Below are 18,248 nucleotides of genomic sequence, written 5' to 3' on the forward strand. Positions count from 1 at the left end.
GGTGCATGGAGGCTCCTGAGTGCACTCTTACCTCAAGGGGTTAAATGGTTCTCACACGGTTTAACCCTTAAACGAGCTTCCCGTGCCAATCTCAACTTCCTCCAGACTGCATCCAGCTTCTGGGATGGGAGGGGCACTGCTGATCGGCTGAGAGCTGTCAGCTGACGCTCTCAGCTAATCTGTGACTTTCCATGTTTAAAACGGTCTCCTTTCGAACCATTTTTAAGAATGGAGAGTCACTGTTTGGCCTAGAGTGTCAGCTAACTGCTGTCAGTCAGCGGCGGCACTCCATGCTTCCTGAAACTGCGATTTCAGAAGCCAGATGCTGTCTGGGGGAAGTTGAGATCGGCTCTGAAGACTTACTTTGGGGTTAAATCATTCGAGAACAGATTATCCCCTTGATGTAAGAGTGTGCACGGGGCCTCCTGGCACCAGAACAACTTTAATTAGATGAGGTTGTTGAGGTGCCCGGAGTGTTCATTTTAAGTGAAACCATTACTTTTTCTGGAAATTACATTGTTGAATAAAACATTACAAATAACCTTTTAACATTTGTGCATCCCCCCCATATGTTCAGTATTTTTAACATTTTAACGATCTAGTAAACATGACAGTCCAGGCACAGCCAGGAGGACCAGCATTACAAATGAAGATGAGAAATAAAAATAGAAACATACATCTCATACCTCACAAATACATATTTGTTAATTATAGGGAATAAGTAAACATAAAAATCCTGCAAAGTGACTGTTCCCCTTTAAGTTGGTATTGTCTTAATGATACTATCTTGAAAGAAAGATTACATTTTTTTAAATCGACCAAATAGATGGAAGATATATTCGTCTTTTGTGTGTTAGAGTTCTGATTTCACCTCTGCCCCCAATGTAACAAACATTTTCATCCTTTTGTTTGAAGAAATATTTTTAAATGAAGTTTATGATCAGTTTCTAATGGTATAAATGCTTTTAGAGTGGTACAAGGTCAAACTGACCACATTTTTATTTCTTTTATAGCTTGCTATGGCATAGTTCAAGTGCCAACCGGACCATGGTTTTGTAGGAAATGCGAATCTCAGGAAAGGGCAGCCAGAGTGGTAAGTCATGTTCCTTTAGCACAAAATATAGTCGTGGATTCTCAGACACATGTTGTTATATGCTCAGAATACTGTGTCAGTCAGTGATGATTTTGTGCAAACTTGACGACTTTGACTGAGAGTGCTAACGTGCCTCCTGTCCTCGCAACCAGTCTATGTTGTCCAGATCGGATAAAATTAGACATTGAGAATGCAATCGTGTTTAATCTGCATTTTTAATGTGGCTGAGATAAGGTTGGTCCCTCTGCACCAGGACGACCCTTGTTTTATATGAAACTTCCTAAATGTTCATTACACCATTGCATGGTGTCAGGGGGACTCTATGCAACAAAACCACTACAGCTATCTTTTTTTTTTGTGCACATCACTATGGCTTGATACAACCCCTATTGTAGGGGTTAATTCTACAACATTGAGTTCATAAGCTGGAGGTTTAGTGAACCCTTTTATGTATTGGACAGTGTTAGACAGACTTCTGACCGTTAATAGGATAGTTGATGTGACTTAAACCCTTTGTAGAAAGACCAAAAAATAATTAATTTGAGGTGAGTGCTGCTCGTTTGTATCCTTTCACTAAACAAATTATGGATATTGACCAAGGCAGAAATACCACTTTGCACGTGATCTCTCCTTTGTTTAACCATAACTCTTTGTTAGAATATAATATCAACGCGTGCATGCTTGATTTTACGATCTGTTCTTTACAAAATCTACATAAGATGCTGGTGAGTGGACTTTCCATTCATAGGGGACAACAGGACTGCCACAAATACAAAAATAAATTTAGACAATAGCGGGAACACACACACTGACATAATATTATTGCATGAGGGATCACAGGAAAAGTTAAAATATTTGTATGCAGTTTTGGGAGAAAACTGTGATGTCAGATTATGTTTATTCAACATAGTATAAATACAGTTCTCTCAGATGTGATGTCTACTCTTCAAGAACTAAAGAATAAAACTGTATTTTGCTAAGTTTTCCTTTTTTTATGTCTGTAGCTTTGTTCTTATTACTTTGATTTCCTTTTGAAATCTTACAATGGGACTGTTTGGCAAATGTCTGTGGTATAGTTTGGTATAGTTCTTTGGCATTTCTTTGGGAATCTCCAAAGCTTTAGAAAAAAAATGCCATAAGACAAATTAATAATTTTGTAGAAAAAAAAATGGATTTCTTAAGTAGCCTCCACTTGTATTTTGACGTTATCTTCAGTTGTCAGCTTTGATGTACATTAGAAGCCTGGGGTCTTGTGGGGTCTTCTGTAGGACCTCATTTTGTGCACCATGAAGCCAGTTAAAGTCATCTATGTTTGGGAAAAATGTGTATTTGTAATATGTTACTTTTTTTTTTTTTTTTTTTTTTACCAGAATCAGGCATTGTCCACAAATTTGTGGGTGCTGGGTCAGCTCTAAAATGTAAGCCATATCACTTGCTAAGAGGTTATTGTAGTGAAATCTGAGTACTGCCTCCTTATACATTACATTGTAAATTATCTTGGCTGTACAATGACCATTTCTCATATTTCTAAATGCAATATGCTAATCACAAGCGAGGCATCCGGTCTGTACACCTATTACAAAATTTAATAAAGGGGTTGTCTACTTAAAATGTGAATTTTGTCATTTTATTTTTAATTTTTTTACATTTATTTATTTAAAAAAAAAAAAAAATTATTTGTTTAGTCCATGTATTAAAACTTATTGCTAGAAATTTATAGGAATGCTCCAAATACATAGCTCTTTTCAGCTTGTGGAAGTGCTTTATGAGTGAACTCTGTCTCATCTTTCTTATCTTGTAAAAGTGCAGATTTCAAAAGAAATTGGCACATTTAATAAATCTCAGGAGTTATACTTTTCCATCTGTCAGACAGCTGGGCAGATTCTCTTACTTTATTCATTTAGAGCACTCGATCAGTGTGGAAGAGAAGGCTTCTCGTAGAGAAGGGCTGAATTTTGTATGAAAAGTTATCTAGTGGTAGAGAGTAGTGATCTTGGCACATGAGCTTTTGCACACCAGAATGGCCTGGGAGATCATCACTAGTGACAATCTCCAGGCCAATTTACTGAGCAGTACACAATTTATGCACTGCCTGGTTCTACGTTTACTTAAAGAGGATGTGTTTTGCTATTGGGAATGGTGAGAAATTGGGAGCTCACAATATCATATTGAATGCTCACTAGGGTCAACAGTGACACTGCCCCCTTTAGAATGAAGTGTCCTAGGTACCTGATTGACAGTCCTGGTGGGCTGTATTATAGCTGCTTTAACAAGTGGGTTCCAATACAAGCCACTCTCATTAATGAGTGTAAACTTGGAGTGCTCCAAGAAATATGGAGTTATGCAGTTACAAATATGTGTGTATGGTGCCCATACTGACACTTTAGTCTTGCATCACTAAATAATAACAGTTCTACCCAATTTTTGCCAGCCCTTATCTGCATTTATAATTCTTACTTTGCCCCTCCTCTGTTCATTTCAAACTACCTTCTTGCTTTATTCCATCTTCTAGTTTTTCCAAGATCATGCCATCTCTTCCTAGAACCCATTTATTTTCTTTCATTACTATTTACATATTGCGATGTTCCCCTTTCTTTGTGTAATTACCATTCTCTTACCCTGTGACGTCGACAACTTGTAGGATATAGTGGAAGGCAGGAGGAGAAATTACATTGGAAGAAAAAAAGACTCTTAAAGGGACTATCCAGTTCCTGGAAAACATATCAGTTTTCCTGGCACTGCAGGTTCCTGCAGTGCCCCTCTCCCTCCCACCCCCCATCCCTTGTTGCTGAAGGGGTACAAACCCCTTCAGTGACTTACCTGAATCCAGCGCCGATGGACTTCGGCGCTGGGCCAGGCTCGGCTCCCCCCGCCGCCGTCAGCCGCTGTGGGAGACCTATAGCATTATTCAATGCTTTCCTATGGGGATTTCGGTGACGCTGGAGGTCCTCATGCATAACTTTTCATGTTTTAAGAACACAGAAGTCCCTCTAGTGGCTGTCTGATAGACAGCCACTAAAGGAGGACTTAACCTTGCAATAATTACACTTGCAGGATTAAGGATGGTGGGAGTTGGCACCCAGACCACTCCAATGGGCAGAAGTGGTCTGGGTGCCTGGAGTGTCCCTTTAACCTATAGCAGAGATATGAAAGCTGACCCCTTGCGTTTGTCAGCAAGATCTGTCACCTCTCAGCTCATTCTGTGCTGGCCTCATATGATACGTTAAGTCTTGACTGAAGAATACTAGCATTGCATGTAATCAGAGAAATATGTTTCTGTTTTGTGTGAAATGGACATAAACTCCTTATCCATAGCTTTGATGACATTGGTGGGATGACAAAATTATAGCCTGTGGGATCCAAAGCTCATAGTTGATTGGCCAGTGGGTCAGAAGAAGGGTAGGTAAAGCCTTCTTAGACTTAGTTTGAATATAAATTGTTGATGGAAATCTGATTGAAAATGTAATATTTCATGCTAACCATTGTAATAAACTGTTGTGGATGTAGTAGTTGGAATATTAAGTTACCTGTTTATTTAAATTTTTCATACTTTTACACTAGGATTGAAGTGAAAATTAACAATAATTTATTTTTTTCTTGAGATGTGAAAAATAAAAGCAATAAAGTGTGCCTGCATAATCCACGTGATTAATATATTGTTTTCTCCTTCTTCAGAGATGCGAATTGTGTCCACATAAGGATGGTGCGTTAAAACGGACCGACAATGGGGGTAAGTTTGGTTAATTTACTTTAATTATCTTTTGCATGCTCACGCATTCACTGGTGACAACAGAATAATTGTTTGCAGATTGGTACTTTGTTAAAGGTGTCTTCTAAGTAGCAGTAGATGTTATGTATGCCAGGGTTTGACAAATCCAGGTCTCCATGAAGATCAGGAAATTTTGTCCTGGTGCCTGGGAGTTGTGAGCCCGTTCAGCCCCTTAGGTAACCGGCTGCCTGAGAGCAGAGGTTGGTAGACTGCTCATAACTGACTGAAGCAGGCAGGATGCTGACTCATGGAGAGCTGAAGCAGGCAGGTGGGAGGCTGAATGCTTAGGCGGCGAGGAAGGGAGCTGTCCTCTCCCTGCTCTGCTCCCTTGTGCGCCCTGCTTATGTTTGTCTGTCAGTGAGTGTGTCTGTGTTGGTCTTCAGCCCCCCTCCAGTCACATATGAGAGGTGTTTTTACTCGCCCTTCTCCCCATGTTGTGCTGGTATTGGTGCGGCTGGCCTCACCTCCATGGTGGAGATTATCAATCTTGACTATCTCAGCCAATCCAAAAATTCCCCTTTGGAAAGCATCAGGAGACTATTGCGATTGCACGGCAAAACGCCACACTACCAATCAACATCTCTGAATAGTGATGCATTGAATCAATGAATACCTATGGGGAGCATTAAGCTTCTCCATGCAGCACTGACTCATGAAGCACCTCTAGAGATCATCTGAGTGACTGCCACTTGAGGCGTTACTAGGCAGCAATGTAAACACTGCCTTTTATCTGAAAAGGCAGTGTTTACATTGAAAAGATTGTAGAGACAGGCTATAGACCTCAGAACAACTAAACTGTAGTGCAAGCATGCGGCCCACAATGAATATTTATGGCCCGGCGAGCCGCGAGTTTGACATGTTAAGGCAGAGTTGGCACCTGCTCTCCCCACATTACACAGCGCTAAGGAATTTGCTAGCGCTATATAAATAATAATAATTGCAGTCTTCCTGTTCCTCACTGCTCCCTCGCGCGCGCCCTCTGTAGTGATGACGGAATGTGTCATTCTGGCACCCGGCATCACTTAACTGCACATGTGAGGTAGCAGTGGGGAGCAGGGAGGGAGGCTATACACCAGCTCCAAAAGGTAGGGAGCAATAAATAAAATAATTTGTGAGTGTGTGCAAGAATGTGGCAGTGTGTGTCTTCAAAAGGAATAAACACAGGAAACACTCCAATAGTAAGTATGGTATATTTATTGATAAGTGGACCACCCCATATGCATGATTTAGGCTCCGCTGATACGAAACGTCGCACTTTCTATGGGGTGGTTCACCTATCAATAAATATACCATCCTTACTATTGGAGTTTTGCCTGCGTTCCTTTTGAAGACTTTACTGGTGGGTCCAGCGATGACCGCCTGACACGGAGCACCTCCATTGTGTATGACCGGAGCATTTACACAGTATCGGTGTGCAGGGTTCTTTGTTTATTGTGTGTGGGTGTATTGGTCATTTTTGCGATGGCCACAGCTGGACAGTGGAAGATCTGGAGGTGCACGGAGACACGCAATGCCATGTCATATTCAGTCATGACGTCAAAGTGCTCCACCTTCACAGGGTTTCAAGAAGTAGCTGGAGGAGCCGCTTTGGCACAGGGTGTGGACGGCGCCATTGGGGGTATACCAGAGGCTGGAATTCAGAATCTCATACTGGCAGCGGCAATGTGAGTGGCGTCTGCTTGTTGGCTAATATTGTTTTTTTCAACAGGTGCATGGGTTTAGTATAGAGGGGGGGGGGGGGCGGAAGCTGGGATTTAGTAGAGGGCGGGCTTTGTTTTAGAAGAGGGGATGCTGCTTTTTTTTGTTTGTTTGTTTGGAGTTTTAGGAGTTAAATCCCTTTGTTTATGAACCCTAGTCACACCTCCCTGCATGTGACTTGCACAGCCTTCCATAAACACTTCCTGTAAAGAGAGCCCTATTTAGGCTTTCTTTATTGCAAGTTCTGTTTAATTAAGATTTTCTTATCCCCTGCTATGTTAATAGCTTGCTAGACCCTGCAGGAGCCTCCTGTATGTGATTAAAGTTCAATTTAGAGATTGAGATACAATTATTTAAGGTAAATTTACATCTGTTTGAAAGTGAAACCAGTTTTTTTTTTTCATGCAGGCTCTGTCAATCATAGCCAGGGGAGGTGTGGCTAGGGCTGCATAAACAGAAACAAAGTGATTTAACTCCTAAATGACTGAATTGAGCAGTGAAATTGCAGGGGAATGATCTATACACTAAAACAGCTTTATTTAGCTAAAGTAATTTAGGTGACTATAGTGTTCCTTTACTGAACCAATCCATTCTTAAAGGGACACTCTAGTGCCAGGAAAACAAACGGTTTTCCTGGCACTGCAGGTCCTCTCTCCCTCCCACCCCCCATCTCAGGTTGGTGAAGGGGTGAAAACCCTTCATTGACTAACCTGATGTCCCTTGGCGGTGGTTTAGGGTCCGTTGGCAGGCGAGACCGATTGCTCATGCGCGGCCGGCGGCAGGATGATACCTAATGCGCATGTGCGGCAATGCCGCGCATACGCATTAGACCTCCCCATAGGAAAGCATTGAAAATGCTTTCAATGTTTTCCTATGGGGATTTTAGCGATGCTGGAGGTCCTCACATAGCGTGAGGACATCCAGTGACGCTATAGCACAAAACCCGTGCTATGATCCCGGAAGTGCCCTCTAGTGGCTGTCTAGTAGACAGCCACTAGAGGAGGAGTTAACCCTGCAATGTAAATATTGCAGTTTATGAAAACTGCAATATTTACAGTTGCAGGGTTAAGGGTAGTGGTCTGAAGTGGTCTGGGTGCCTGGAGTGTCCCTTTAACTTGCTAAGTTCAGATATGTTTTGGACTGGACAAGATGCATAGAAGATCAATTTAATGTGATATCAATTTATAATGCCGTGTCTAAAGCAGAATGCATGCATAGTGAAAAGCTGAATGTCTTTGTAACTGTTATAGATAGTATTGTAAGATAAGCAATACTAATTCTATATAAATGGATATTTTTTTAACCCCTTAAGGACACATGACGTGTGACCTGTCATGATTCCTTTTTATTCCAGAAGTTTGGTCCTTAAGGGGTTAAACTTACCTGTTATGCAGAATCAGTTGTTAGTTGTTTATAGAACTTAACATCATTTACATTGTGCCAACATGAATACAATTCAGTTTTTTGCCTTAGGATTTTGGCTTGTATTGCCATACTGTTAGTGAAGAGACTTAAAGGGACATGATATTCACCAAAGCTTAATGTAGTGGTTCTGCTATCTTTAGCCTGTCCCTGCATGCTGAGTATTGTAAACCACGCTATTTCAGAGAAAAGAATGTGTATACATTACTGCCCTAGTCCAGTTCTCAGCCATGATGGCGGGGCGGCTGTAATGAGAGCACCAGCTCACAGGACGCTGTAGTATTAGGAATACGTGTTTGTATTCCAAACACTAGTATTCTTTTAAATAATAATTCCTTTAAAAAAATATCTAGGCTGGATTGAGTGACCTCACTATTCTTGCCTGCAGTAAACAAAACAAACTAACACAAACCAGAGGCATTCCATAAGGCAAGGTGTTTAAGGCCCACCTCTATATCTAAACTTTAGGTAAGTATTTCTTTTAATTCATACACAATATTGTCACGGCTAAAATCAGGTGTTCCCTGGTGTCCATATGTTTGTCCTCTAATTTTCTTTGCGATGGAATCACAATAGCAGACTATGGCAAATCCACTAACAAACAGTTTGATTATGTGATGGGTTTTGACTACATTACCATGCTCTATGTGATAGGGATTCTATTTAGATTTGTTTTGTAACATGGTTGCATTTCATGGGTATTGGATGGTGTATGGGTTGAGTATGTTGGTAAGTGGTGCCAAAGAACAGTATCCATGTCATTCTGGAGTCTGGCCCATGCTTTTGTGTTGTCTGGTAGACATAGCCTAACTCAGCAATGTAGACAACATTATGTAACCTGAAATAGACTTGGTCATCCGCACATTTTCCTTTTAGACAAGAACTGTCCTGTTATGATTCCACTCATTTTCTTTTGTGCTGTAAAATTAGTGTTTCACAGAGATCCAGTGATCTGAATGGGATTTCAATGAGTGTATGGATATAGTCATAGAACAATGAATCCACTTATTAAAGAATCATTTGTTGTGAAAACTACCCCCTCAGCATGGTTCATACATCCAGCAATCAACACACGTGAAAATGAATTGCTGTCCTATTTCCTTAATCCTGTAGCTGTTGGAAGGTCTTGCGCGCATTGCTGCTTTTTCAAGGCCTTCCTGGCAGAGACATGGCGGAGGTGAGGAGAAAGCAGAAAGTGCCAGATGCTGTTTATAAAAATCCAATTTTTATAGTGTTCATTTTGTGTCAACATTTTGTCTTGAATTGACTCAGGAATAATACATGCCAGATGGAATAGATTTATCGGTGTTCCAATCCTACCTTTTGTAAGCTTTTGATATATTTTGTTCTGTAGTTTTGGGAATGAGCCAGGCATGGGTTACAAATGTTAAGAGTTACAGATCCATCATACATAGATTTTACCTTGTCCCGATAAATATGAGATCTGATCTAGAACGTCCGCCATGTCACAGTGTTAGAATATGATTGTGTATGCAATTTTCCTATTTTACAAACCATGATTTTAAAAGGACACTATAGTCACCAGAGCAACTACAGCTTAACCCCTTAAGGACACATGACCTGTGTGACATGTCATGATTCCCTTTTATTCCAGAAGTTTGGTCCTTAAGGGGTTAATGTAGTTGTTCTGGTGTCTATAGCCTGTCCCTGCAAGCCTTTTGCTGTAAACACTGCCTTTTCAGAGAAAATGCTGTGTTTACATTACAGTCTAGAAACACCTCTAGTCGCTACTCCTCAGACGGCCTCAGTGCTGCACACTGTGCAGCTCTGATATTCTGCGTCTCCACGCTTTGCATGGAGATGCTAAACTTTCCCCATAGAGAGCTAAACTTTCCCCATAGAGATACATTAATTAAATGCATCTCTATGAGGAAATGCTGATTGGCCAGGGTGGCATTTGGGTCCATCCCCACCCTGCCTCTTTGGCTGAGATAATCAGAATTGACAATCACAGCCAACCCAATGCGTTCCTATAGGAAAGCATTGTGATTGGCTGAGATCATAAATTCTAATGTCAGCTAAGGGGACGAAGCGTGGGCGGAGCCAGTGCCGGCACACCCGTGTGGCCCTGGTAATAAGGTCAATTATTACTAGATTTAAGTGGGGAAGGGGGTTACAATGGGCTAAATTGTGTTTTTTTAATACTATAAGATCAGGAATACACATTTGTGTTCCTGACCATATAGTGTTCCTTTAAGTCTTATTTCTGATTTGCTTCTGTAGGACTATGAATTTAATCAGGTTGGCAAAGGTATGCTGCAGTAAAAAGGAGCGTGCAAGCTGAAGTTTGCTCCTAATTCTTTAAAGCTGCTTTTTATTTTTTTGCTTTTAAATGGGAAATAAATCTTCTTGGAGAATCACTGATATAGTACATACTAACCATCCTATCTGGATATCACCTAATTAGTGAATCCGGGAAGCCAAGATTAATTATCATTAGGCGTTAATTTGCATTAAGTTGTGGGTCGAGATTCACTTCAGGTTGTGTAAGGCCCTCTGTTGAGGACATTTGAGTATAGCAAACACCAAATAAACTTTGTTCCCTTCACAAGGTAAGAGGGTGGAACTAAAGTCTTAGACTACATACAGTAATACATGCTACACCGTTATACACTGCTAATGACTCTAACCATGCTATGTCAAGCACAAGTTATGGTAATTCATGGTCCAAAGATTAGTGCATGTTTGCTTAGTGCCACCTCTCCTAAACCTGTTAATGTGTATTCATTTTTCCTTTCACATGTCCTTGAAATGACTTTACATAGGTGTAGTTGTAGGTGTGAATTCCCCAAAACACTTCAGTGAGTAACCCTGAGCAGTTTTATTCTACCCTGACTCCCATATGAGGTCCTGGTATTTCATTGGAAACCAGCTATCTGTTCCAGATTTTAGAACAGATGTAGAGTGGTTGTAAGGAACAGTGTAGTGTAGGGGTAGGCAACATTTTAGTAATACTGTGCCAATACAAGAACTTGAAGTCCCCTGGTGTGCCGGTCTTATTTTTATTTATTTTTTAATTGAAGTGTGTTACCTATGTATGAGGGCTGCTTGTGGAATTGTGTGCGGATGATCTGTCACATAGTGTTATTGGTGGCTTGTGTATTGGGCTGCTTGAGGTATTGCATGTGAGAGGCTGCTTTTTGGGTTGTGTGTTTGTCAGTGGTTTTGTGGGGTCTGTGTGTGTATGTGTGAGTGGGATGTTTGTATTATTTATATGAGGTGCAAGCTTATTCTGCAGCTGTGCATATCTAGCAGTGTGGGCGGCTTCCTTGGGGTCCAGTGGAGACCGGGCTGGTCAGGTACAGGTCAGGGGCAGTAACGGCGATAACTGCTGTTGGCTGCTCTATTCCAGTGTGAATTCCCGTTCACAAGTGCTGGGTATCTAAGTGCTGCAATGTGTAAATTGAGGATTGTCCCTCACCACCTTTTTGCACTAGCAGATATTTGAAGTTTCACTGGGGCTCCTGATAGATCAGAGCCTTTTTGACTCTAGCAGCCTTGAGTGCCATGCAAAGACACCTGGTGGGCCATGCTTGGCACACGTGCTGTAGGTTGCTGACCCCTTGTGTAGTGTTTCAGAGAAAACTACATGTAGTCACTCTCCCAGTTTTAAAGGCAGTAATGCTACAGCCTATCTGACAGTCTTCCTTTGTGCAGCCTTGAATAGAGTAAGTGATGATTTGCCTGCTTTACCTATCCTTAGTCGAAAGGCATTGGAAGCTGGATTGCTCTGGCATTGCTCTCTGACCTGGCTAGCTAAGTGATCCCTTAAGTTCAGCTAAAGTCAAAAGGCAAGTCCCAATTCACATTGGTACTGTATTATTTTTGGCAAGCACAACATGGCACTTCTGGAGTGTTTGAGCTTTTGCCAGTGGGTACATGTTCACACAGATCCTGCATGAGCTCTTAACACTTTGGTACTTCAATTACCCTCTTTCACAGCAGATATAAAGAGCTGTTATTACACACTCAGAAATAGAGAGGTATTTGATGCCAGCCAAGGTGTGCCGGAATGCCAGTAGAGTATCCTCGGGCTTGGCACTCCCCACTGTTGGTAGAACTGTATCACCTTCTTTACTCAAACCGGATCATATTATTAGATCTAACATTACAAAAAAAAGGGTATATTGTTTATATAGCACAAGGCGGACAACCTTTTCAAAAGCCAACCTTTTTTCCCCCTATGTGCCAGGGAAGGGGTACATCAATGGAGTTACATGTAAAGATCTCAAAGTACTAGCAGAAACCTGTTTTTATGAGCTTGATATTGTAAAGCCCTTATTACATAGTCATATACACGCTGATTGTGCTGTGACAAATGGGGAGCTTGTAGTCATCTAGTGCAGGTTCTGAAAGCAAGTGATTCTTTAATAAGTGGATTCATTGTTCTATGACTATATCCATACACTCATTGAAATCCCATTCAGATCACTGGATCTCTGTGAAACACTAATTTTACAGCACAAAAGAAAATGAGTGGAATCATAACAGGACAGTTCTTGTCTAAAAGGAAATTTACCTTTAGAATTGGCCTGTCACAGATATCCACAGCAATAAACCCACAATCCTGCATACATGTTTACATGGGTTTAAATATTACAAATAGCACAACAAGCTTGGTGTTTGCAGTTATGTTTGATTACACAGTGATTACTCCCCTTCTCATGTCTAAAATACAGAGTGGGTAATCAGAGGGAATTCCTAAGTGCCTGAGCCACTTAAATTCAATTTAAGCCACACCTCCCCTTGTTGTGATAGTTTAATTTCTACAGCACATTATGTTGGTTTAAAAGTTATCTCCTAAATCACACACAGGAGGCTGTTGCGTGACCTGGTGGGTAATTAACATAACAGGAGATACAAACTTAAGAGATTTAAAGATTTTAAAAAGATTTACGTTAGTGGGGGGTGGGGGGTGGGGGGGGGGGACAGGAAGGGGGATAGGATTTTCTTTAAAAAAAAACAAAACAAAGGTTTTATACGTTAATATCTTTTATTTATACCTTTTCAGGGTGAACATACTTACTGTTTGTATCTTTGTTTACACAGAAATCAAACTGTTTACACAAGACTTGAAACTGTGTTTTGGAAACTAGGGAAGGAGGGGTGCAATAGACTTGGATACCATATCCATGGTCCTTCTCTTTATAGACAAAAGTAAAAAAAATATCATTAGAAGGCAGAGCAAGAAATCCGGGAATAAAGCCCAGAATGAGTGATAGATTTGTCTCATGTGATATATAAGTAACCTTGAGTGTTGGAGCAGAGTAAATGGGGGAAGAAAAAGGGCAATTAAGACAACAAAGCTGAGAAACAACCTTGAAGACGTTTACTAGATTAGCAAGGAAGGCAGCATTTCTTTATACGTACAGAGTGCATTTTAAAAACTGAAGCAAACTGAGGAATATGATAAAATAATGTACGAAAAACTGGATACATCAAGACCTAAACATGTATAAACAGAATTAGAAAGGGAGAGGGGAAAAAGAAATCGCAATATGGAGAGAATTTTCCAAAGATTACTTCTGACATTTCCAAAATGGCGGTTGGAGAAGTATGTGCAGCTGAGCTCACACACGTACGGAGGCAGTGTAGGATGGTGCATATTTAATGTCTGTGCAAGGGAGCCTGTTGTAGGTACATGCGTTGCCCTGGTTACACAGGCTAGGAGCACACTACGCCGGTGGTGTACCTTTAAGTATCTTTTAAGAACTAATAAAATGCATGTTAAATGCCACCGTTTTACTTGGAATGTCAGAATCTCTGTAATAAATGTATTGATAAGTTTTATTACGTACAAATGGCCACCGTATTATCTTAAACGTTCTATTTAAAACTAGTGATCCACTATATGTGCAAATGAAATCTAGATTGTAAGCTCACGGTGCGCATTGCTTGTGTGTGTCTAATTGTATATCAATCTGTACACCTATCCGTGTTCTTAATTTGTAAAGCACCTTTGATAAGAGCGCCATATAAGAATGATAGAATTAAGTATTTCACGTGTATAAGTCCACCAAAAAGGAATAAAGTTTAGCTCCGAAATCCTTTTTTCCCACATGTAGCAGAGCTGCCCTCACTTGTTTTCTCCCTCCTCGCCCTCTTTATCCCACTGCCTTGAAAGCTGGTGGGGGAGGATTGTTACAACACAAAAGTTGTTAGTGAAATCTGAACCATCTGGCTGAATATCAGGAATGCTGTGTAACTGCATTCCTTGTGACAGCTTTTCCCCTAGATTTACCACGTGTGTCTGTCTGGTATTAAGCCAACCAGCAGCAGAGGAGTGTTTTAACTAGTCATAGTTTTTCATTGAGAGGTTCGCCCTGGGACATCTGTAGTCTGCAGAGGGTCACATGCCAACATTTGAGTCAGCATATTTTTAATGTTTGCCTTGGGTTATTTGTATTCTGCGATGCGGAGCATTGTTCTGTACTGAGCTGCATAGTGCGTATATTGATAATACCTTGCACAAAAGACGAGCGTTTGCACGATGAGTCTTGTATGTAATCGTACACGTGCCACAATGCAGAATCTTCAAATAAAACATTATGGAATTTTTTTCACTATGCTGGAAACTGTGTATAAATGGGGGGAAAAAACAAAAATTTGTAACATTTAGGTCAAATAAGCCAAGTTGAAAAAAAAAAAAAAACAAGAGTTGTGGAATTTCTCCACTTTGCCTATTCTAGACTAAAAATTTAATTTCTTTTGTCAGGTCACATTTCTCTTAGATTTTAAGTGAGGCCCAGTCCACATTTTGTTACTGTTCAATGATACACTCACACGCAGACACTTGCGCGCGCGCGCACACACACACACACACACTCATACATTTTCTCTTTCTTCTCCACCATATATTTATCATGTCTCTCCATCCTCACTTACCCCCTGTATTGTCTCTCAATTACATCTCCCCAGTTACACGTTTTACCATATAAAGACATGATATACACATTATCTAGTAATTTGGATAGCTAGGTACAGATATAATTTTTTTTTTTGTGCTTTAAAATGTTTTGTTGTTTTACTCATTATATTATGACCTGAACGCTCAATTATTATGTTGTGGTTTATTTTCAGTTGCCAAACTTCAAGTTTAAATTACCGTAGATCATTTTGTGGGTTAGAGTCTGATCAGTAAACCCCTTCACTAACAAGCAGTTTAAAAAAAAAAAGTGTTTTAAATGCAAAGATGGCACATTATTTAATAGAAACAGAACACATTTTTTTTTTTTTACCAAATAATGAAGTGACAAACAAGAAAACAGTATGTAACATATACCTACCTCCCTCCCCCCCACCCCCAAGTCTAAAATCCTTTAACATATAATCCCATGTATAGATTGCCATGACATTGCCCATACCAGATCACACTCACATTGTGTGAGTCAAGTATTTGGCAATGTTTGTTCAACGAGGCAACATGGCTACATACACATTCTAAAACGCATTTCTGTGTCTGTGAACATATGTATTTGTGTGTGTGTGTGTTTTAAATGTAAAATAAAAACAAAATAAATGTTTTTGGTTTCATGTTCCAGCTAAAGAAAAGATAGGGTAGGATATTGGGAAGAACACATATAAATTAAGGGGGGAGCTTTGCCAATGTTGTGTTTTAAAGGAACACTAGTGTTAGGAATACAGCTTTGTATTCATAACACTATAGTGTCCCTCTGTTGCCCCCCCCCCCCCTTCTTGCTCACCTTATTCCAGTTCTAAGATCCCTTGGCGCTGGCTCTGTATCCGCTTTCTCCAAATCAATACTTTCCTATGGGGTATTTGAAAATGCTGAATGTCCTCATGCAAAGTGTGAGGACGTCAAGTGTTGTTTCATGGATTAAAACTCCGTGAAACAGCAGGAAGTGCCTCTAGTGGCTGTGTGGTAGAGAGCCACTAGAGGCAGTCTTAGCCCTGCAATGTCAAACATTGCAGTTTTTCTAATGGGGTCAGGGACACTGCACACAGACCACTTTAATGAGATGAAGTGGTCTGGGTGACTATAGTATCCCTTTAAATGGCTGTCACATGCGCATACATGAAATTACAACAGAGGTCTATGGAGGAGAGTGCAGGATATTCTATAAATAGACCCCCCCCCCTTTTTTTAACTCAGCTGTTACTAGTGACAGTGGGTCACATGACAAAAGGTAGGCCTGCTTGTTTGTGAAGTTTGAAGTATAGGAAAACTTTTAAAACAATGTGATCCCTAATTTGTCTTGGTGTATTTTTTGATTGGATTGGCCTTTCAGTGAAATTCCAGCACTATCAATGTATTTTATAAAGATTTTATTTTTATTAAAAAACAACTCATTTTTGGAGGGGTTTCAGGGTATAGGGTGACAAATGCCGCCTTGAATCTTATATTTGTTTTCCAAACTCAGTTTTCTAAACTCAAAAAAAACCCAAAACAGAACTCACCCTTTAAAACCCCTTAAGGACCAAACTTCTGGAATAAAAGGTAATCATGACATGTCACACATGTCATGTGTCCTTAAGGGGTTAAAAAAGTGCATAGTTGACTTAAAAATATTTTCCAAATCACTTAAATTGTCTTTAATGTTGCATTTTGTTCTTCACGTCCCCATAGTTCCTTTTTTGAAGATATATGTACATACACCTATAAAGGCACTGGGCAGGCAGGGTTTTTATGTATTTGGCCTTTAACCCTTCTGCAAGCTAGCTGCAGGGCTGCTATAGGCAAGACATGGCCAGGAGCCAGACTGTTAGTGTGAGGGTCACACTTCCAGTGAATTTTGACCTTGGAAGCTACTCCCTCGCAGTCCAATTCTCTCTACCATTCCCAGAATGCACTCTGACTCACTGTCTGCCGGACTGCAAGGGAGTGTCGGAGGGGCAGACCTCAAAGGGTTACTCGAACCAAAAAACACTGGTTATGGTAGAAGTAACCCTTTCGGTGGTGGTCTGCATACGCTACATACAGCCAGCTCACACGCTACACACTACATGCATTACATATAGCCAGCACACACCACACACTCATTACACCTATGTGACACAGACCACACGCACGCTATGGGGAGGACAGAAGAGAGCAAGCCACTAAGCACTAAATTTTCACAAATGAAACCCAAAAGCTAAATGGACAAATAAAAATAGCCAGTTGTGACTAAAGAGTTGGAGAATTTCCATGTCTGCTATTTTTGCCAGAGTTTTGTGAATAACCCTGCCAATGTCCACGTCTAAGCAGAGTCCCCAAACTTTCTAATTTAAAATAGGTTATTTTTTATTTTTATTTTTTTAAATCAGGATAAGTAGATTGGGCTACCACATTAGTCCCTTGGGCAAGTAGATTTAAAAAGAAACTCACTCCCCTGTCTTTCTTTCCTACAATATTGCTGAACATCCCTTTGTGCCCTATAAATGGTAGCTTACTAATTATTTTTAAAAGATTCAGTAGTACGTTTCTACTGATCCGATTCTTTCTCGGGTACTGACGTAATATAGAGTATGTTTAAATGTTTCTGGGTACAGTTGTATTTTCTCACTAGCGTGTATTTTCCCCCCCCCTTTGGAGTGAATTGCTCTAGACAATCCCATATGTGTTTGAACAGAACGCTGAAAAGTGTTCTGACTTATTGCGTTTGCCACTGAAGTCTGTGTTTACCCTTTAGGGACTAGAATTTGGACGCTGGTCAAATCGCGCAGAATTATGTTGGCTATTAAAGTAGTCAGAAATCTGCTGCTGTTTCTGGCATGACCACAATAGCCTATTCTGGGAGACACAGCACACACATTATGACTTAAAGCTGATTTTCTTCATAATCCAGCATATTGAAGCTTACTTAAAGTGCCAGTACTGGCTGTAATCCATTCTTTTACCCGGTGCATAGTGAAGCAAAAAATAATGTATTTCTTTTCTCTCTCTCTCTCTCTCTCTCTCTCTTTTTTTTTTTTTTTAAAAGATTATTGTTTGGGTTTATTTTAATAACGGAGAAATTCCGAGACAAAGACTGTATTCAGTTTTCAGTCCTAAAACTGAATTGATTATCCACGTGACCTGTTGCGTTTATGAAATGATACTGCTGTTTTATTAACCCTCTGTGTTTAACCCCTTAAGGACCAAACTTCTGGAATAAAAGAGAATCATGACATGTCACACATGTCATGTGTCCTTAAGGGGTTAAAGGGCACTTGTACACGTCCTAGTGCTACTTTCAAGAATGTAACCTTTTTAAAAAAAAATGTTTAAGGTCAATATTTGCCAAATATTAAATCGTAATAAAA

At 40.3% G+C, this 18,248-nt stretch overlaps 1 protein-coding gene across 5 annotated transcripts in view; it reads left to right on the top strand.

The window, feature by feature from the left end:
• MLLT10 (MLLT10 histone lysine methyltransferase DOT1L cofactor) overlaps positions 1-18,248 on the top strand; it is a 182,673-nt gene that overhangs the window by 53,463 nt on the left and 110,962 nt on the right. For 4 of the 5 annotated variants that reach the window (XM_063452530.1, XM_063452533.1, XM_063452532.1 and 1 more), the window contains exons 4-5: positions 1,014-1,093; positions 4,769-4,823. In XM_063452530.1, coding sequence (XP_063308600.1) covers positions 1,014-1,093; positions 4,769-4,823 — 135 coding nt within the window. The remainder of the gene's footprint in view (positions 1-1,013; positions 1,094-4,768; positions 4,824-18,248) is intronic. The other variant, XM_063452534.1, reaches the window with a different exon arrangement.

The sequence above is a fragment of the Pelobates fuscus genome, chromosome 4 (genome assembly GCF_036172605.1).
Source record: "Pelobates fuscus isolate aPelFus1 chromosome 4, aPelFus1.pri, whole genome shotgun sequence".
In the NCBI taxonomy this organism is placed as follows: domain Eukaryota; kingdom Metazoa; phylum Chordata; class Amphibia; order Anura; family Pelobatidae; genus Pelobates; species Pelobates fuscus.